This window comes from Phoenix dactylifera, chromosome 2 (assembly GCF_051530095.1).
Source record: "Phoenix dactylifera cultivar Ajwa chromosome 2, Ajwa_hap1_PhDact_Kaust_v1.1, whole genome shotgun sequence".
Classification (NCBI taxonomy): Eukaryota; Viridiplantae; Streptophyta; class Magnoliopsida; order Arecales; family Arecaceae; genus Phoenix; species Phoenix dactylifera.
This window is the reverse complement of record NC_143191.1, coordinates 7,502,171-7,524,547: the sequence shown is the minus strand read 5'-3', so window position 1 is coordinate 7,524,547 and position 22,377 is coordinate 7,502,171. Positions and strand designations below refer to the sequence as shown.

Sequence of the window (22,377 nt, the reverse complement as noted above, 5' to 3'; positions counted from 1 at the left end):
GCTGAAAGCTACTACTCGTAAAGATGTCTTACAAAAACTCTCACTATCACTCTTTACGTAATAGTTTCCCATACTTAATAAAATCATATTCTCTCTCCCACTACAACACAAAAACATCACTATTTCTTACTAAAAAAAGAAAACATCACCGTCCATCTTCCACCAAAACAGAAACTCAGCCTAAGATGCAATCTAACTTAACATGAACCCGAATCCTATAGTTATTAGAACTAATAACTAACTAAACAGAAATTCTAATAAAATTAGAATTTGGCATTGAATCTCAGCATCCAAACCCGGCCTTTTTATAAGATAGGTCAAAGATTCAAAATTCAACCCAATATTTTTATTAAAACCCAAGCCACATACATCATGAAATAAATAGGTTAGATCTAAAATAAGTTTTAGATAGATTTTAAATGGGTTAAGTGAGTCTTAAAAATGCCTCGGGCCTTGATGGATTAAAACGGGTTAGTGCTTTAAACTTGAAATCGATCCGTTTAATACATAGATAAAAGTCACTACTAAAAACAAAATAAATAAGTCCGTCAACTCATTTAAACTTTGAATCTGTTTACAAGAAGCTTGGTCGTGTTTTGCGGTACGGTTAACGGGTCAGGATTCAGGAATTACCACGTGTCGCCGGACCAGCATGTCTCATTTGGAAGGAAAGGCCATGTGGTCCCAATTTTTATTAGTTGTCAATAACTTGTCATTTAAGTTTCTCACTCCGGTCTGGGTTCCACTTGTCGTTCCTGCGTCACGTGTCGACCAATCCCGAACGCCACGTGAACCCGCTGGGCCAGACTCACCTGCCATGAAAATATCTCACCCACCGTCGTCTTAAGTAACATGACGAGTGACGACAACATCCCATCCCAAAGCAGCGGCAACTGTAATCACTAGCCCCCGTACAGCAAAGAAAACCATGCTTATAGTACAAAACCAGCACCAACCAGGGTCCTTCTCCTATTTAATCATATATTTTTTCTGAAAAATTAATATGTTAATATACTATATTTAAAAAATAATTTTTATATATTTAATTGATTATGAAAAAAATGATGCCTTTCAACATGGTTTATATTTAATTGGATATCTATTTTTTTTGAAAAAAAAATTGTAAAGTATTCGTAAAATGGTTTAAGAATATATTTATAAATTACTTTAATTCACGGCCGATGAAAATTGAACTTTTTTATATTTCATATAATTTTTTAATAAAATATGAGGATCTTATTTTTATAAGAGTATTACTTCTCTATTTTTTTTCTTTAAAAATTTAAACCAAATATGAGACTTTTTACTATTTTTCAAGTATTGCCTCACTCTCTCTCAAGCAACCGATCTAAGATTTGAATGCTGCTGCTATCCCTAAGAAGCCATTTACAAAATCTAAATTTATTTTTTATAATTGTCAAATGTATTTTGAAAAAATAATGAAATTATTACATTAATATGTCTATTGCACATCTTTGGGATAAATATAAGCATAATTATGAAAAAACAATGATATTATTTAAAAATAGTTATTATAACGGTTATTATAGTGAAATAGTTAGTGTTATTTAAAAATCCATTGCACGTGTAACAGCCATACTAATAACATAGCAGCCGTCATCCTAGATAATGTATCAGTTGGGTGTAGGCATGGGTGAGAAACAAGTAAGTGTGCATTTATATCTGTCGAAAGTTGGGCCTACGTAACGGAGACAGAGGAGCAGGCCAAGGCACGTGCGTGGGCCACTGCTACCTGTTTTTTTCTCGGCTTCATTGTTCTGTCCCTGTCATCAAAAGACATTTGTCACGGCCCCTAGTCCCCACCTCACTCCCTCTCTTGGACCAACCTTTCTCCATATGATATAGTGGAATTGTCGTTATTAGCTCTCTTTTTTTGGATTCTTGAGCAATTCTTTTTTTTACTAAAACAGACATTTCATAAATTAAAATATATTTAATAAAATTAAAAAACAACAAGTCACAAAGTATCCCAAACAACTTCTTTTCGACCCATAGGATGCATTCGAAATGGCAGGCCACATAAGCAGCCATTCAGTTCGCGATCCTATTAGCCTCTCCAAATATATGCTTAACTTGAAAAGCAGAACTAGGCTTTCCAAACGAAACTCTGATGCTTCGTCTCCTAACATGCTGAAGAGGAACAATAATTTGGGCTAGGCTGCCTATCCGGATTGTATTTTGAGCATTTTATTGACTGAAAATTTTATTCTCAATATTTGCTTCTGATGATTATATTTAGATCCGGCTATGACGACAGTATAAAGGGATATGGTCTTTTTTTGTGGAAGGTATGAGATTATGTTGCTACAAAAGCCCCATGGTGGAAAAGTCAATAATGAAGTTCGAAAGAATATACTTTTTAGAAATGGAGAAATAGATTGTAATGTTGCATCCAAGTTGTTAGGATCCATTACTTGATGCAATAGTAAAATGTTTGGGCTGGAAAGTGCAATGCCATAGGTTCGAGTCATGAGGTAGCCATTTTGTGAAATAAATATCCTAGGTTAGTTTGTCTTTTTTTCTAGGTCAATAACTAGATAATTGCCTCTCTCTTTTTTTTCTACAATGGGTTGTACAATTTGAAGAGTCTCTTTCAATCTTCAATAGAGTTGCAACCCGGTTAATACAAATTAGTTAGTGCTTGACCCATAACCCAACCCCATTTTATATATAGATCATGATTTTGGATCCAAGTCAAACCTATTAGTTGTTCGGGTCGGGTTGGGTTAAGTCCACGAGAAGGACTTTAGCCCTAGTAGGCCATCTGAGTGGGATCGGTATCAAGTATGATCTTGGACCTATCCTAAAATATTTGGTTCATGTCAGATGGGGATTGCAATTTGAGTCAAGCATCAAACTACCATTTTCCAACTAAAATATAATAATTGATAGTTAAATAGAAAATCACTAAAACTTTTAAGTAAAACTAAAGGTAGTCAAGTTAAACTTGAAATCTTCATTCAAAGCTTTTAATTTTATCCAAGTAATTAATCATTCTTAAGTTTTCAAACTATATATATATATACACAAATCCATCAAAATGAGCAAGAACATTTGAATTTTTAAATATAATTAATTAAGTGAAAATAGTAGCGAGGAGATATAATTGTCGAGCTGATTTAGTTTAAATGAAAATTCATCAATAAACTAGGAGAAGTATTTGGAGTGAAGGAGAAGGAGGAGAACATTTATTTAGCTTAGGTTTTTGGAACGGGTAGGATTGGTTTCGAGCCTGCTCGAGCCAATTTTTGTTGATCCAAATTAGACATTGCGGGCTCGTATTCACATAACATAAACAACCTCTTTGCTTTTTTTTTTCTTCTTCTTTTTTTTTTTTTGCTAAACAATCTCTTTGCTTTGCTGAGAAGTTAGTGCTGGACATTCTGCTCTAACATAAATAATCAAAGAGAAAGGTGTTTTCCCCACATAATAATGCATGCATGGTACAATTTAACTGGCCGATTAATTAAATGATACGTGTTAACTAAGTTACCTTATCAGTTATCACCAACATCTGCTGCTGAAACGTATACGAAACTTATCTTCTCTTCCTTTAGCAACGAATAAATTCTCCTGGATCATCATCTATGCCATTTTCAACATTAAACATTCAACATCATCAGATCATCATTTAATACGTGGCAATTTAACAAAACCAATCTTGAGGAACACCCCAACCGACAAACTCAAGCCCACCATCGCAGGCGAATCTCTCGGCGAGTAGATTCCATCTGGAGATGCGAATCAAAGGCCGGTAGCAATAAATTCGAAAGACCGGAGCAAATCCTAGGAATTATTCCCGAATCTAACAACGGAGTGTCGCTATTTGATTAAATTAAACACCTCATTAGCCCCCGCTAATGTCTCGGCCTCAGGCTTCGCCAGCTTGGTTTCCACCTCTCTCCCAACCGTTGCCAGGAAAGATATAACTGTTGTCCTCTTCTCGCCTTCGCCTCTCTCTCGCCTTCTCTTCCGACGAGTTCCTGAGAGACCGCACGGAGCGCACAGCGGCGCCACCCACTCGAATCCTCTTCCTCGGGCGGCAGCGGCGGCGGAGGGCGGCGGAGCCATGGTGATGTCCGTGGCGTCGCCGCGGAGGTCGATAAGGGAGGCCGTGTTCCAGAGCGTGTTGGCCTACCACCATCAGCAGGAGGAGGAGCGGAAGCACAAAAGAAGCTTGACGTGGGGCGGGCCGGCCAATGCCGGCGGGATCAACGATGACGACGAGCCCGGGTTCTGGGAGGAGGAGGAGGGGACCATGGAGCTCGTCCAGTTGGGGGCGGAGCGGACCAAGAACGTGCTGATTCTTATGAGCGATACTGGGGGTGGGCACCGAGCCTCCGCTGAGGCCATCCGCGACGCCTTCCGCATCGAGTTCGGGGATGAGTACAGGGTACTTCTTTGCACATAGAAAGATGTCGCCTTTCTTGTATTTCCCCCCGGTTTCTAGGTCTTTCTGTGTGCAAAAGTGTCTCCTTTCTTCGATTTGGTCAACGGATTGCGAGGTTCTGTTTTTTCATTATTTTTATATGGAAATCTTTGTTTCGGTTCTCCATCCAAAGATGAGATCTTGACGTTTGGAGTCTTTGGAACGTTAAAGTGTTGTCCTTTTTCTTCTTAGTTCTCGAATCTACATGCAAAAGTTCTGTTTTTGTTTGATTTGGTTGATGAATTTAAAGGTTTTCGTTCTCTAGTTTGCTGGAAAAATCTATTGGCCGGAGTCCCTGGACTGCTGGAATTTATCCTCCCCCCCCTCTTTTTTTTAATTTGTTTGATCTGTTATTTCTCATCTGTGATTTTCTTGGGGGGTTAATGGTTCGATTTTTCGCTTTCATATTTTTCCCCTTTTCTGAATCTTTGTTTGCTTGCTTGCTTGAAATTTCATCTGGGCACTTCTGTGATTATATTGTTCATTTTTTTCTTTTTCCATTGGAGTTTCTATTCTGTCTCTTGTGTCTTTTTAATGGATTCTTGTTTTCTTGTTACAAATTTGATTTCAGGATCATAATCCTTCATACAGCTAGTTTTCTTTGATACTTTGATTTTTTTTAAAATAAAAATTAATTCTTAGCTCCCAGCAAATTGTTTTGGCTTCCCTACTATTTGACCAACCGATTATAGTTTGTGTTTCAAATGATTATTTGGGTTAGTTTCCGTTTATTTGTTCGATTTTACTTAGATTTTACTTTTTCTCTGAGAAATTGCAGGTATTTGTGAAGGATTTGTTCAAAGAACATGCTGGTTGGCCACTGACCGACATGGAGAGGTCTTACAAGTTCATGGTGAAGCATGTCCAGCTCTGGAAGGTGGCCTTCCACAGCACTTCTCCTCGTTGGGTCCATTGCTTATATCTTGCCTCTCTTGCTGCCTTCTACGCCAAGTATGTTCCTTTCCCTTCTGTTATCTTGTTTTTCTTTCCTCGTAATTCTTATGCATAATAGAGTCAACAATAGTCTCTCCGGATGATTCTGAATGTTTTCGGACTAACTTAGTTCTAGTCTATAAGTGGGTAATACTTAATTGGAATATAAACTTATTTTATCTTTTGAAACCATGGACTCATTCTTTAATCTAATATATTATTTAGATTTCTTCTTCATGCTATTGTGCTGTCATCATTCATTAATTGCAAATGGCAAGTGTTGACAACCTGACACTTTTTTTTTGTTTGCTAATCATGTCTTATTCTCCAATTTTTGCCAAAAAATTTGGGTTTTCTTCAAATTATTTGAGGTCATTGAATTGCTAGCCATGGAGTAACGACAAATAAGATTCTTGAATTTGGTTTGATGTGATTGCAGAAAGGGGTTTTCTCTTCCTTTCTTTCCTTTTCTTTCATCGCATGTGTTCAAGTAATGGATGAAATGATATGAAAATGAGTGGTCGAACCAACCACCTTGAGAAAAAGAAGTAAGAAGAAAACAGTGGTAGAGGATATTGAGAGCAACATGGAATCTTGAAAAAAAATAAAAGCTTGGGCCCACAGCAGCAATCCTGACTAAGAAAGGGCTTGCTATTTTGTGTTTTCATTTATTCACCATACTTCATTTTTTGGAGGAAATTGATCACCACAAGTGCAGGAGAGGAAATATTGTTGTGGTTCTGATTTGCTTAATATTTGTGGCTGAAGGAAGGTGGAGGCTGGTCTGAAGAAGTACAAGCCAGACATCATCATCAGTGTCCATCCCCTCATGCAGCACATTCCTTTGTGGGTTCTTAAGTGGCAGGGCCTTCAGAACCGAGTGGTTTTTGTTACCGTCATCACGGACCTCAACACTTGCCACCCCACATGGTATGATCAACTGCTTGTGGAATTCCAAGTGCCATTTCGGTATGCATTGGTCATGCAGTGCTTAAAGCAAATGCTTAATAGAACAACCCAATTTTCTTCAGGTTCCACGCCGGTGTCAACAGATGCTACTGCCCTTCAGAGGAAGTGTCGAAGAGGGCATTGCTGGATGGCCTAGATCCTTCACAAATTCGAGTGTTTGGTTTGCCAATCCGACCATCCTTCTGTCGTGCAGTTCTGGTCAAGGTTTGCCCCCCACAATCAAACAGGTCTAGTTTTGCTACTCTCCGGTTTATCTGTGATCTGAGTTCTCTGTTAAACAGGAAGACTTGAGAAAGGAGCTTGAGATGGATCCTGAACTGCCTGCAGTGTTGCTGATGGGAGGCGGTGAGGGAATGGGTCCAGTCAAGAAGACTGCAAAGGCTCTTGGAGAATCACTATTCGACAAGGAGCATGACAAACCAATTGGCCAGCTAGTTGTCATCTGTGGCCGAAACCAAGCCTTGAGCTCCACACTGCAGGCCCATCCATGGAAGATCCCTGTGAAGGTATTGAAATGCTTACTGACTTTATAGCATAAATCAATCGTGCATAACATTTCAAGCTTTCATTAGAAGCCTAACCACTCCGAGTTGTTTCGTGGCTGCAGATAAGAGGATTTGAGACCCAGATGGAGAAATGGATGGGAGCTTGTGATTGCATTATAACAAAGGTATGGTTTTCTCTTAATGATCTGAATCAACCATCCTGCTATTCTTGCACTGACTGATTCTTTTGAGCATCTCTTTTGCTTTGTTAGGCGGGACCAGGTACTATTGCTGAAGCTCTGATTAGGGGACTTCCTATTATCCTGAATGATTTCATCCCTGGACAGGTTTGTGCTGAAATACACGTGAACTCTAGCTCATTTTAAGCAATTTGTACAGTATGGTCTTAGCAATGGAACCACATTGCTATCATGTATCATCAATGCCTAAGTTTTCTAGTCGAGATAAACTAATATAGTCTTAAACACTCTAAATTTTAACCGACTGAATCCCTAATTAACCACTTGCACTAAATAGGAAGCCATGTTAACGCAGCGAGATGTTTCCTAAAAGGTCAGCTGTGATCCAAATTGCAGCATTTGTCTAGTTTTGCGACATGTAATATGCATCATGAAATAGTTTACATGTGATATCCACCTAACACTTTCTGAGAGCTACAAGGGGGTCATCTCAAAGTTTGGGCTGGTAGATGATAGTATGTGTTAGGTGCATGCCATGCATAGGAGCGAGTCTAGGACTCTTCATCTTGGTTATTTGGCTTCATTACATGCTGTATTGCCACAATGAAACCACCCACAAGCAGCCTTTGTTTCCTAGCTTTTCTATGGCATGGATGACCTTGGCCTTGTTTGTTTGCTGCAGGAAGTTGGCAATGTACCTTATGTCGTCGACAATGGTGCTGGAGTATTCTCCAAAAGCTCGAAACAAACAGCCAGCCTAGTTGCTCGATGGTTTGGCCCTGATACAGAGGAGTTAAAGAGGATGTCGCAGAATGCATTGAAACTGGCACAGCCTGATGCTGTTTTCGACATTGTCAAGGACATCCATGAACTGGTTCAACAGCGTGGGCTCCTCTCTCGCATCTCCTATTCCCTGACTTCATCATTCTACCAACCAATGTAATAGCTGATCCGTCAACAGCTCGTTACCTAACCTCTGTTTTGGGAGTTCAACATGCGTGACATGTACAGCTAGCACTGACATTCTTTGGCCTGGACAATGGCCTCATTTGCCCAATAAAAATCCTGTGAAAAAACCAGGCAGGTGAGTGAGCTGGCGTCTTGGTTCAAGAAAGGACTTGGGACTCGGACTGTTGGTTTGTGCATTGTTTGTTCTTTTAGGACAGTATTCTTTCCCTGTTCTAACTGGTCTCTGCTTGATCACCCTGTTGTTGTGGTTTTTGAGCCTGTCAAATGCTCAAAGACAATGTTCTCATTGAGTGTAAACTAGTGGTTGATTATTTAAGTTTAATTTGTTGACAAAACTATCAAATTTTTGTCCCGAGATCACTGTTATCATATTTGTCCAAGAGCTCTAGAAGGTTTGTTGTTGGTTGTGACTACATTCTGGATTCATACAGATCTAAATTAGCTTGAAGTTGGTGGAGGATAGCACGTATGAAATGCAAGTAGTTTCCAAAGCTGAAAATTAAAAGAGAGGTGCAATGTGAAAGAAAAACATAAAAGCATGAGGAGAGAAAAATAGGCTAGTGTTGCAAGCAAGGGATATGCATGATTGGAAAGGGATTTGAGACGTATTTTTCACTTGCAATCTGTGACATGATTTATGACCAAACCTTCTACAAATAGGATTACATGATGCAATAAGTAAATTAAAACCTCCAAGTTACGCTTGCCAACACTTCCAAGGCATCAATTTTTCTGACAAGATGGGGAAGATAACCGGAAGGAAAGCCTCATGGTGTCTATTATCCTGCTGTTCGTATAAATAATAGCGTAGAAGTAACATCCATATTGCTCATGCTTTGTTAACGAAACAGAGTAGATGTGACCTGGGCGTGGCCTGGTACCTCCCACTTTGGAGGAGTTTCTGACTTTGAAGTTCTCGGTACTGCTTCTCCAGGTAGCGAGACGTAGACAGTCCATCCGGGCTGGGTCTCCATTTTCTTAATTTCAGTTAATCGGAAAAGAAAGAAAGAAAGGAGTGCAATTTCCCAAGTTCGCCACATTAATGTTGCAAAAAAGTTGCATCCATTCTTTAGTGTTAATTGTCTTGACCATGCCACATACCACAAGGTTAGCCCTCATGAGTCTTTGGTAATCTAGTAAGCATGCACTCCTAGCCCCTACTCAGCAATTTTATCAAACTGAATATATGTGACATTCTTGAGTGCCTACAACTTTAGGTCAATGACAATGCTCATATGCATCTTTGTGCCATATCCTAGACTCTTCCCAAGAGTGCTCCTCAACTTGTCCGGGTACCATTGTGCTAATTACTTAGCTTTGCCCTAAAAGCCAAGGACTACTTACCTTGATATCTTGATGCCCAACAAAATGCTTTTGTATCACGACATATCCACTATAGGAAGCCACCATGTTGTCCTTTAGGAATACACAGACCAAACTCACATGACACGACCATGCAATGCACAATTATGTATGAGGCTATAGGCTAATCACCTTTAGTGTTGCGAAGCTAAACTACCAAGATGACATGTCATGCAGTCCCTCGAAACTATGGTTGATTGTGCATATCTAAGCCCTTTTTTGGTTCTACCATCTAATCTCTCCCACAAGCTCTTGTGCCACGATCTTGGTCTGGCATCCTTGGCATGCCTACATATCCATGGCCATACCACTCGATATCGTTTACGGTCTATTCACATGTTGCTCCGCACTACCATGGCCCTCAAGGTCCATGGCCATACAATCCTAACATTTTTTGTTCATGGCCTGCTCACATATCATTGCACATTACTACAGCATTGGTATCCAAGTTTGTTCATAAAGTAAATATATTTGATATGTAAATCCTTGTGTCACATTGTCCTCTCTTTGACACGTCCCTTTTAGCTATCCTTGATCCTTGCCCAGCTCCAAGGCACAATATCCAATCGATATTTCTTTAGCCACACTTGCTCTAAGAATGGCCAGCTCCCATAGATCCCTACGAGACATCACACCTTGCAATGCTTTTCAGACTTGCCTATCAGGGTAGGCGAAACCCTTGCTAGACTATTCCACTATTGCCTCTATGCTCCATCATAGAGATCAAGAATGCATAAGTCGTTCTCATTTCTCCGCGCGATCTTATACCAACATAGATCTCTAGGTGCTACTAAGCAAGATCCTGATATCTGATCAAGGTCACTTCCAAACTTGCTTGAGTCCCTTGATATAACCATCTTCACTCCGACTTAAACCATCTACCTCTGGAGAACTAACTCTATCCATGCTCTCCTATTATTTTCAGCCCATTCCCAACTGCCCTCATATCTTCATCCCATGTCTATAGTGCTAATGTAAGGCTACCCCAATGACCTGCCTCATTTCTTTGAGTCCAATACCTCGACATGCTTTACAACTAACGTCTAAGCCATGTAATGCCTTATTGCATGTCCGAACCAAATGCCTCATCTAGTAGATCTATTTCACATCATGGCCATTCCCAATAGCCACCTTAGCCAACACCAAACTATGTAGCCCTCATGCTTTAACTCCTGCAACCTGATATCATATACTTGTGCAACTAACAAGTAATCTCAGCCAAATATCTACCTCTCCTCTTTCTTGTGCCTTCACCTTGAGGGCAGTTCTATGAAGTTCAATTTTGATTTTTGCCACTCTAGTGTCCTAGCGCTATGGTTGCCCACACAATAGATGGCTCTTTGCAATATTTCCCCATATAACATTTGGTCGACTGGGTCTATCCAAGCTTTCACCTCAACTTGAACTTCAATATTCTGATACTACATCTTTCCTCTACACTATTGTTGGCTCTCCCTTCTTCTAGGGATGAGGATGGGAAGGAGAACAAGTCGATGACTGAAGCTTGAACAGATACATGGATATGCCACCAATATCAGAATTGGAAAGAAATAGATGGTAGCAAATCCTACTGCCTGACTTTTGCTATTGGAATATGACCTTCTTAAGGAAGAAAGTGGTAACTAGGAGCTACAAGCTATAAACTACGGACTATAACTTAAAAATACTAAACATAATTGGAAGATAAATTGATAAAAGAAATAGGTAATTGATTCGACTAGTGGCTGACAGGGCCTCCTCTTGGAATTATAATTTGATACTTATAAGTGGCTCCGATCAACTGCTGGGATAGATGTTACTACTTAACTTTGACACTTATCCTTACTAGTTTTCACCATGTGAACTGCTATTGTAGTGCATGATACTTATGTCTTGTTTATTACCCCTATATTTTGGATAGTGCTGCCATTTCTCCATATTCTTGATACTGGTAATTAACCATTGACTAGCCACTCTCTTGGGTTCCACTTTATGAAAGGCCTCATACTAGCCCTCTAGCTCTCTCCTCCCGTGGTCTACAACTTGTTACTCGGTTTGCATCTTGATGCTCCAACTACACCTTTGGTATTTTAAATTGCACTCTTGATTTCGGCTTGCACGATTAGTATGTGTATCGGCCTACACTCCTTAGTACATCGGTTTGCACCTCTTGGTATTTTAGCCTACATATCTTGGTGTATTAGCCTGCATCCTTATCGCATCGTCTTGCAGCCTTGCTATTTCAGTTTGCATTTTGAGTGTTTCAACCTGCACCCTTCGGTGTTTCGGCCTGCACTTTGGATGTTTTTGCTTGCCTCTTTGATACTTGGTCTGAGGTTAGCATTCTTCTAGTAGTACTTAGCCTGCTAGTCATGTATTTCGGCTTATTATTTGAGTACATCTGAACCAGGAGAATTACAAGACTCAATGTAGACTATTGGCTGCTGTGAGCAAGGCTGAATATGGACCAAAAGCAAGATCCGCCATATCGAAAAGCTGAATCGCGAGCCAAATTTTTGGAGTTTAGCTATCGATCAAGCCCAAATTTTATTATTTAAACCCCGTAATGAGCATGTCAAATCGAAAATTTCTTTTTCAGAAAAATTTTGACCGAGCATAAATTTTAATTCGTGAAAAATTAGATAGAGGAACTAAAGGCAAAGTCGATGCAAGAATTGAGATCTACCTTCTATATAATTTTAAATTTTTTATGTTTATTTCCACTATTTATATCTATTTTGGACAAGCTAGTTCTATTCGAACTAGGGGAGAAATTCGATTCGAATTATACAATAATGGATCTCACTATTACAAAATAGAGGCTATGTATCTTAGTTTATTAATCATTAGTAAAAGAAAATGGGACATAAATCTTACTTTCGGCAATCTTTTTCAATTTTCTATAATTTTGAGAGATTCAAGTTAAGCGGTTTGAGGGAATTCTTCCTTCTCCATGATTGGATCAACTTAGCCTACTGATCAATTAAAACTTTAGCCTACTAACTACTTCGACCTACTATACAAGTGCTTCAGCCTGCATAAGATATCCCTTTTGAATGCCTACCGCTACTCGATTTATGGTGGATGACCTTCCGAGGCTTGTTATATATTTATCAATCTAAGATCACAATCATCATTCTGGATGTGGTGTTAACAACTACAAATCCATGCTATTACCTCAGTCCTTTGATCTAGATTTGAATCTTTGGAGATTCTAGTCTCTCAAGATGCTTTACCTTACAATTTTGCATGCAGCCAAAGTAACTCGGCATTCATGAGCATTCTTCACCTTAAATTTCTTTTCTCGGCCACAAACTGGTAGACCTTCACCTTCATAGGCTCCTATATTGTTATGTCAACAATAGCAATGCTTTAGTCATTCAGCTCTTAGCACGTCACCTCTACAACGTGCTTCCCAACTTTGAGTATTGACACCAACAACAAACTCGGACATCCAGCCCCTCTGATACTGGACCCCAATACCTCGGTATCTTTCACAACTTTAGATATCTCTATATTTGCAGCCAATCATTTCTCAACACGATCTTGTAATGAAGAATTAAACTTGATATTGTGTACCAAAAGCCAATAACAAGCAAAGTAGATGAGCATTGACGATGAAAATACCTGTGTGATGCCTCGACATGCCTCTTATAAACAACCGAGAAAAAAAAAAAAAAAACCTCATCCAAGCAATCAGTTAGTTCTTGGATTGTTCATAAAATTGCATTTGAACTTACCTGAACTATTACTAGTCCAGGCTCAACTCATGTTATAATAGGCTAGTCTTGAGTTGGGTGTTGTTGAAGAGGACCGAGCTTGGACCAATCCATATATTGTGCAGGCTTGAGCTGAGATGGTCACGTTACTTGCAAGTCGCTATTTACCACAACATTCTGTCAATTTGATAAGCTAGCATATATGCACCAGATTAATTGCAAAGCATAATCACAAGAAAGATTATTGAATTATTCACAATTGTACTCGTAGATGAATAAGTCCTTATGTTGTTCCCCACAAAGATAACTGATCTAGAACTACTTACAAAATATTTACAATTTATTCACAAATTTTACGATTTCTTCAAGAATGATTCACAAAATTATTCATGACAACCTTTGACAATAGGTTTCCTTCCACTCTTATCTTTCATTCTTATGTCTTAACAAGTTTATTTTCACATGAACATGTATCCTAATATTTTAGTAGTTTTACATTAGTTGTCTTTCAATTTGCTAATACAATTAATTGTTTATTTTTTGTTCGAACTTTTGATAAATTGGTCAGGCTTTTGCCGAATACTGAATATTTACCTCTAACCAAGTTGTTCTCATATGTTGAATTTTGAGACTGCAGGTTGATGGTAGTTGGCATGATGACTTTGTCTTGACCAGCACACAACAACATGAACCATCTAGTTGGCTATTATAAAGTTAGGCCAAATCTAGAAGTTCTAAACTAGCTCAGATATTCTCTGGTGTTTTTAAGCCACTGTAATAGGCCACTGAGGGCTCCAAACATTTGTAGACCTTCTACTCTTGTTGTGGTTGCTTGTCAGTTGGGTGAGATTCTGTCTTGGCCAAGATCCTATCCACTTAGACCGGTATATATTAGGCCTAAGATCTTTCTTTTAATTCTTTTGTAATATATATAAAGAGATGCCATTGCCGAAGTTTGAAAATGAATTTTTAAATCACGGTTATTGGATAGTATTTGCCTTATCTTGAACCGGTAGAATTGAGTTTCGCATGCATTTTTGTTATATCCAACTGAATCCTTTTGGGTCCTAGTAGGGTGAGCGAAGTGAAGGTAGCTCTTAATTTGGAACCTATGTCCTTGAGATCATAGGTCTGATAATGAGTATGGATTGGATCCAAGATAGGTGGTCAAGTATTTATAATTAGAATTAGGTCCACCCACTCCTTTTTGCGACCTTGATTACAACAAATGGACCTTAGATAATATAGATTAGCCCCTTAAAATAGTGATACTTATTACAAGAGACCACAATCCATTTAGCTTTTAAGAGTAGCTATTTTACATGTTCGATCATATGTGCACCTAATATTTATGAATTAAGAGTGATTTTGTAATGGTCACGGGTTCAACAATTATCCAAATGTGGTGTTAGACTGCCATATCTTACTCTTGTTAGGGTTAAACTATCGCGGTTACAAAGACGAATAATCCTTCTAAAAAATGACGAGCGCCTAATATATGTCTTCTTTCTCTTAACAACTTGCAAAAACCTATGTATCTCTTCTTATAAAGCTGGATATTATACTATAAACATTTAACATATCATATGATATTATAAATAGGTAAACACACAATTCTCTCAACAAAAGATAGGAACACTTCATAAAAAAATTCAGCTTTTTACATGGTATCATCATTGTTTTGACCTAATAAATCTCTTTTATGAATGACTTGGAAGTGGCTGAGAACCGAGCTATGTTTCGGACTATCGGCTATCTTGCATGTTGTCTGGTCAATGTTAAATTGATGTTACAAACTTCCTTTATGCTGTGTAATGTACAAATATAGATGATAAGTTCTAGTTTAAAAATATCATTCTAGTTCGGATCCAAAAATGGGTAACTTAAACAACAACTAACCTAGTGTGTGGAGAATTAATTCCTGTTTGTGACACCATGCAGCTGAATGAGCTTTCAAGGTGCATGATAACCTGCTCCCCATAACATTACTCCCTTTATAAATGAAAGCAATGGCTGATGAATGCCTTCTTTCTTATAAAAGCTTGCAAATGTAAAATATGCATTACTATTGATACACATCTAACGTACGATATGATGTTATAACTGGAAAATGCTTTAATAACTCAAAATTGTCACTCAAAATGTCACTCAGCTAATTTACTTCAAAGTCGTTGCTCCCTTTGAATTCACATTGTGAATTATGCTACATAATGAAGGGAAGTGAGTGATAGGTGAAAAGAAACCTTAGTGACTTAGGAGTGAGATTTGTGAGTCACTCGTCATAAATAGTTTAACGAACAAATCCCACAACATAAGATAGGAACACTTTACAAAAATTTCAGCTTTTTTACATGGTATTAGAATTGATTTGACTTGATAAACCTCTTTTATCAATGACTTGGATTCGGACTATTGGCTATCACAATATGCTGTCTATCTTAAATTGATGCTACAAACTTCTTTTATTTGTGTAGTATACTAATATAAACAATAAATTCTAGTTTAAAAATCCAATTTTAGATACTGATAAACTTATTGGGTGACCAATATTTAGAAGAATTGAAATCCCAGCTCATTTTCACTAAGATGAGAAATGGAGAAACTTCCTAAGATGAATTGAGATCTTACCAAGACCTCTGGCAAATTTATGGAGACCGAAATTTTGAAATCTCAACCACAATAGTATGGCTATGATTGGAAATCGACATTAATTTTGAAATTTATTAACTAAAAAGATATCTAAAACACATCAATTCAAATATTGATCAATATATCAATATTATTTGATATGTCAAAATATCATTATTTATATAAGTTTGGATAATAAAGGTTGAAATATGTGCATCATATCATTAAGCCGAGATGAAAACCATGTTTAACTAAACCATAACTAGTTTGTAAAGTAGTGTATGCACCACTTAAACACATGCCATGCGCGGCAACAAGAAACACGTCAGCCCGGGATGACGGTTCCACTGTTCCCCCTCCCGGTTTCTTCGTAATTTCCAACAAATTCCCCACTTTCCTCGACCCAACGCGACCCAAATCTCCCTCCACGTGACACATACTCCTATTCCCAGACCCCAAAACAAAATCCCTTACGTGGAATTCTGGCACCCACCCCACACTATCGTGTCCTGTTCTAATCCATACATCTAATCCGAAGCCTCCTCCCGCTTCTCTCTCAGTGCTCAGTAGAGCATCCGGCGAAGCCTTCGCCCTCGCCCTCCCAGGACTAAACCCACTGCCCACCTCTCTCGCCTTTCCGATCCAATGATTCATTCCCCATCCGAAGGAGTTAATTATATATTTTTTTAATATTTTTATGTAAGTATTATATTTACACAAATTTAATAAAAATAAAAAAATAAGTTTTTTTTTAAAGTACATCAGCTCAGAGCACAACCACTACCAGCTGAATCAATAGATGGAAGACCGGTTGCAGAGTGCTCTCCTTCTCATTCTCTCCCCCCCCCCCCCCCCCCCCCCCCACCTTTTTTTTTTTAAGTCTAAGTTAGAGAGAGAGAGAGAGAGAGAGAGAGAGAGAGAGATCGTAAAAATAAAATTTTTATTATAAAATATATAATAGAAAATATTTAATAGCAGTGCAGATGAGCTATGAGAAGAACAATAAAGATAAAATAAATGGAGCTATAATAGGGGTCTCCTTCGATCCACCGGAACCGAGACCGAGACCGAGACCGAGACGAGACGAGCGACACTGAGGCCGGGCCCGATCCGATCGATGAGGCTTGTCGCCGCCGCCACCGACCGCTACAAACGATCGACGCGCCGCCGCCCATGTCTTCCTCCTCTGCTGCCACGGCCGGCGGCCGCCGCAATCTCTACCTCCCTCCGCCGTGCCACCACCTCGCCGACTACCGATCCAACGCCCACGGCCTCGCCAAGCCCTTCCGCTCCCTCCAGCCCTGCCTCCGCGTCCGCCCCCTCAGCCGGCCCGAGATCCGCCGTGACCCCCACGAGATCTCCCGCTGCGGCCCCTGCTCCGCCGCCGACTCCGCTGGCAGCGGAATGGGCCCGAGGCTGTTCGCTTGCCTCGCCTGCGCTGCCGTGTGCTGCCCCGCCCACGCGCCGTCCCACGCCGATGAGTGCCGGCCGGGGCACGAGATCGCCGTGGACGTCGACCGAGCGGAGCTCTTCTGCTGTGCGTGCGGCGACCAGGTCTACGATCGCGAGTTCGATAAGGCCGTGGTCCTCGCCCAGATAGCCGCCGCGGCAGCCAACGCCTCCACCTCCTGCCCGCTCCCAGAGAGCCTGGGGAAGCGGAGGGTGGACTACCGGCCGTGGGCGCCGGATCCGCAGGAGTGGGCAGCGATGCGGCGGGGATCAAGCCCTCTCCTCCTCCCGGACGCCTCCGATCCCTCCTCCGCCGGCACCGCCAACACCTCCACCTCGTCTCCTTCTTCTCCGCCGTGGGGGCTGAGGGGATTGAACAATCTCGGGAACACGTGCTTCATGAACTCGGTTCTCCAAGCGCTGCTCCACACGCCGCCGCTTCGGAATTACTTCTTGAGCGATCGGCACAATCGGTTCGTATGCCAGCAAAAGGGCCGGAGGAAGAAGGGCGGCAGTGGCGGAAGCACGGGAGGAGATCGCCGGAACCCGTCGGGTGGGTCGCCGGTGTGCTTGGCTTGCGATCTTGATGCAATCTACTCCGCCGTCTTCTCCGGTGATCGGTCTCCGTACAGCCCCGCCAGGTTTCTCTACAGGTTTTTGCCGCTGCCCTCTCTCTCTACGTCTCTGTTGTATCATTCTTGTATTTATTTTATGTTTTTTATATGTTTTTTGTTTATTAGATTAATCTTCTCGGTACGTTATTGTTTAAAAGTTAGGATTTTATTTTTTTCTTTTAAATACTTGCGTTTAGGAAAAGCTATCATTTGTTTAGTGCTCGAGAAGGCGTGAAATGAGTGTTAAAAAATAGTTTTTTGCCTTTTTCCAAATAGCTGTGATACCATGTCCGGGTTTCCTCTTGTGAAACAGTTTCCTTTAGAGTGGGAGGGCTCTGCTTTAAGTCAAAGAGATATGATTTTAGAATTTGTAAAGAGGTCATTTAGACGCTAGGGTGTTTACGAGAGACCTTGATCGGATAAATGAATTGATGATCTTGGTCGTTTCTATATATGTGTATGCATGTATGTATACATTTTCATCACTTGTATTTTTCCTTTGCATAAATTGGCATTACATTGATGAAAAAATGCTGTCTTCTAGGAAGCGATTTTGATGTTTTTAAATATTGAAACACCACTGTTGGGTCTTTATGCTTAAAGAGCAAATAAGAATTTAATATTCCAAGTATGGTGACTGTCTTAGACTGCTGAGCTACTTAAGTTTTTTTTTTTTTTTTTTTTTGCATAAATAGTAAAATGCAAGTACATGGATCTTAAACCTTTTGTACAAACATACAATCTGTGGTGGGTCCACTTCTTGAGAATGGTAAGGTCTATGTACTACCGCAACTGCAATTTTTGTTTTGTGCCTCTGCATTGTTTGCTTGTTTGCATCTCCGTTTCCAATGGTATAAGCATCTACTGAGAATAATTTAATTGTGACATACTTCTTCCATCAAGTTCTTTGTTAGATTCATTAAAAGGTAAACTGCAATGGCCCAGGACCAATTTGCTTGTTTTTATTGACATAGGCTGAATTTATTCATTGTTTGTTGGGTCAAGGTGTTTCTGTGCAAAATATGTTATATCTCATATTATTTTATTTTCATATTTGTAGCCTGGACATAATTTAAGTATGTCTTGAATCGTTTGATACTTGTGCTTTAGATCCCAAAGCTCAGCTGTATGACCAACGTCACCCTATCCTGGTCTTCATTCACGGTATTGTATTGGTTGATTCTGTTGAATTGCAGGAAGCATTGTCTTATCTATATTCAGTCCGGTAAAAAGTTGTGTGTTTTATGGTTGCTTGTTGTTGTTATGGGTCAGAACCTACCTGTTGGCAATAATTATTGTAAGCTGTCAGCTAATGCAATCATGTTTGTCTCAAGGCACAATATGGCTACCGCCTTAGTTTTTTTTTTTTCCTCCTAAAGTTTCTCATACAGTGATAAAAAAAAAGTTGCATTTATAATGATTCCCTTGCTTCTATCTTCTTAATTGAAAAAAAAACATGCCACAATTTTTTTGGCATAGTAAATTGTTTACTTAGATATAATTCCTTTCAAAGTTTTGGTAGATGTGCTGATTATTGAATTTGTGCTTTGCAGGTGGTGGCAATATGCATCAAACCTAGCAAGCTATGAACAACAGGATGCTCATGAATTTTTCATTTCTGTGCTTGATGGTATCCATGAAAATGTAGAGCAAGACCGACACAAGCCTCAAAGCCAAGGTAATTTGTTTCTGATGTATTGGTTCCATTTCCTTTTAGCATTTTTTGACACCTTTGCACTGTTTAAAATTTGGAAATGCCAACTCAGTTACTGGAATTTGGCAAGTTTGATGTTCGCGTGCTTATCCTGGTTAATCCATCATATTGTGATGTTCAGTTATCCATCTATATCAAACCCTTGAAGTTCACTTTTTCTTTGTGTTTGCTTGCTTTCATAGCAAGTTTGCAGCTTATGACTTCTTAATTGTAGTTTCAGCTCTCTCTCTCTCTCTTTCTCTCTGTGCGATAGAAGGATCCATAGGCCATGAACTACTTAATGTAGGCCTCCCCTAAATATCCTTAATAACCCAAACCCTGGTGAAAAGACGGGATACTATCCCAGGTCACAAATTTACCAGCTTGATAAGCTAGTACTTTCAGTTTTAGTTCTTTGCACCATATGTACTCCAATATCAGACTGCATTACTTGAATACCCTAAGCTTCATTTCATCTGGTCATAATTAGAAGGCTCTGCATCATTTTTAAGGTTGATTGATATTTATGTGCTGTCATAAATAATCTAAGCAACATCTCTGTATGCTAAATTTGTCAGCATTTTTTAGTTTAAAATGAGCATAAAATTTCTAATTTAAGTAGATTACATGGTCAGTTAAACTCTGTTGTAGAATGATCAATTTTGGTTGAATTTGTTACAACATCTAGCAAACTTTTTTTCACTAATCTGGCAGATGAATATTTCCTCGATTACAGGTGCTATGCAACTGCTTTTAAAGTGTGTAGTTGGGATACAAGGTTGATCTGCTAGAGATGGTACAGTTTGAGTATAAATTGTTTGGTGAAGTATGCTGTTAAAATTGTAGATGATGTTTTCTCTTCATGTTATTTTTGTTTAACAGTAAACTGTTGAACTGCTTTTCAAGATCTAGTGTATGTTTTCGAATTGTTGTCAATTTATCTCAGATGAAGTTCCCTGATTCTCTGGTCAAAATTTTCTGATAAGCTTATTATATGCATAAACAGGCAATGGAGACTGTTGCATTGCTCACAGGGTGTTCTCTGGTGTCTTGAGATCTGATGTGACTTGTACAATTTGTGGTTTTACATCTACCACATATGACCCATGTTTAGACATCTCTTTAGACTTGGACTCAAACCACAATTTTATGAATGTGCCTACTATGAAATCACATGCATGCAATGGGGAGAAAGATTTAATATTATCCAGCCAAATCTGTGGAGTATCTACACTCATGGGATGTTTGGAGCGCTTCACAAGGCCTGAAAGATTAGATTCTGATCAAAAATTCTTTTGTCAACATTGCAAAGTGAGGCAAGAATCCCTGAAACAGATGTCTATAAGGAAGCTTCCACTAGTTACTTGCTTTCATATTAAAAGGTTTGAGCATTCATCAATCAAGAGAATGTCAAGAAAGATTGACCGCTATTTGCAGTTTCCATTTTCTCTTGATATGGCACCTTATCTGTCATCCTCTATCCTGAGGAGTAGATTTGGCAACCGTATATTTGCTTTTGATGGTGATGATTCGGATGCAGCTACTGAGCTAGCTTCAGAGTTTGAATTATTTGCAGTGATTACACACAGTGGTAGAATAGAGGCTGGCCATTACATAACCTATCTGCGGCTAAGTAATCAATGGTATAAATGTGATGATGCATGGATCGCTCATGTCAGCGAAAATATTGTGAGGGATTCACAAGCATATATGCTGTTCTATGTACAAAAAACTCTTTACTATAAGGCAAGTGAAGATGTGAGTGCCTTGTGACTTGTTTAGAATGGTGGTCAATAAGAAGCTCTAACTGAAACAAGAGTGGATCAAAGTGCTCAGACTTCTGCATCCTGGTTCGCCTGTTGTTCTGATTGGAAGACAATTTTGAGCAATTTTTGTACCAGGGAAACCAATATATATTATATTGGTTCGATCTGATGGATTCTTTCTGACCAATGAGTTACTCTTCTTTGATAAAGCAAAAGAGATTGTGGATAAAGGGAACCTAAATTTTTGCCGTTTTCCTTTCAACAATTGAAAAGCTTCTCTCTGAAGATATAGTATTATATAGCAATTAATCTTGACCTTAGTTTGCACTATTCAATACTCTCTCTCCGTGGGCATGATCACAAGTGTACATGATATTCTCATATTGCCTTCTGTAAATCATCATGAGTACAATATTTGGCTTGTGTGTTGGTGTGTTAATTTCTCTACTGCATGTCCATTTGTGACACTCCAACGAGGTATTTCATTTTTATTTACTTGTTAGAATTCCTATTAGGGAAAAATAGAAGCTGGTATTTATCTTCCTGTAAATTGTCTTAGAAATCTTTAGTTTTACCTATCATGAGAAAAGAAAGCCTGAATCATATTTATCATTTTGGTTCAGCATATCATACTTGGTTCCATGAAACTGGCACTTACAGATGAAAATATTTCTATATTTCTCTTTTACTTGAAGTTCTGTGAGTTTTGCCACCAAGATAAAAAGCTTCTTAGTGTCATTTTTTTCTTGTCTTCCCTCTTCATGTAGTCTGTTTTCAGGTCTGGTATCTTGGTGGCTTGCTTCTTCTTGGATACTTTCTAATTGATGGTCTAACAACATGCCCCATGTAGTTTATATCTATAATATAATGATCTCACAAGTGCATACTCTGGTCAATGGAAGTAGAAGATATTGTTCGGAGACGATAAAACTAACATGAAATATTTCGCAGATGTACGGACTTGCTTGTAGGGGCATACCAAACGCACCAAGCTACAGTTTCTAGCTAAGATCATATCCTTTATTTAAAACAGAGCAAATTCATCAACATATAGTTACAATGTGTGATCTCTATATTTAAAACAGCAGTTGATTGGCCTATAGTTGATAGCAATTCTAGAACTTAAGTTAAAACACCAAATTTTGCATTTCTTTTGGTTAT

General features: G+C 39.2%; 2 protein-coding genes across 2 annotated transcripts; both read left to right on the top strand.

The window, feature by feature from the left end:
• Positions 1–3,550: 3,550 nt before the first annotated feature.
• LOC103715894 (putative monogalactosyldiacylglycerol synthase 3, chloroplastic) lies at positions 3,551–8,349 on the top strand. The gene is made up of 8 exons (XM_008803682.5): positions 3,551–4,414; positions 5,229–5,401; positions 6,152–6,313; positions 6,415–6,556; positions 6,634–6,858; positions 6,960–7,022; positions 7,110–7,184; positions 7,720–8,349. The coding sequence occupies exons 1-8, from the start codon at positions 4,091–4,093 to the stop codon at positions 7,978–7,980; spliced, it is 1,425 nt and encodes a 474-aa protein (XP_008801904.3). The 5' UTR covers positions 3,551–4,090; the 3' UTR covers positions 7,981–8,349.
• Positions 8,350–16,675: 8,326 nt separating this feature from the next.
• Positions 16,676–21,639, top strand: LOC103715895 (ubiquitin C-terminal hydrolase 22-like). The gene is made up of 3 exons (XM_008803683.5): positions 16,676–17,796; positions 19,311–19,435; positions 20,457–21,639. Exons 1-3 carry the CDS (start codon positions 16,868–16,870, stop codon positions 21,221–21,223), a joined length of 1,821 nt encoding a protein of 606 aa, XP_008801905.3. The 5' UTR covers positions 16,676–16,867; the 3' UTR covers positions 21,224–21,639.
• Positions 21,640–22,377: the final 738 nt, after the last annotated feature.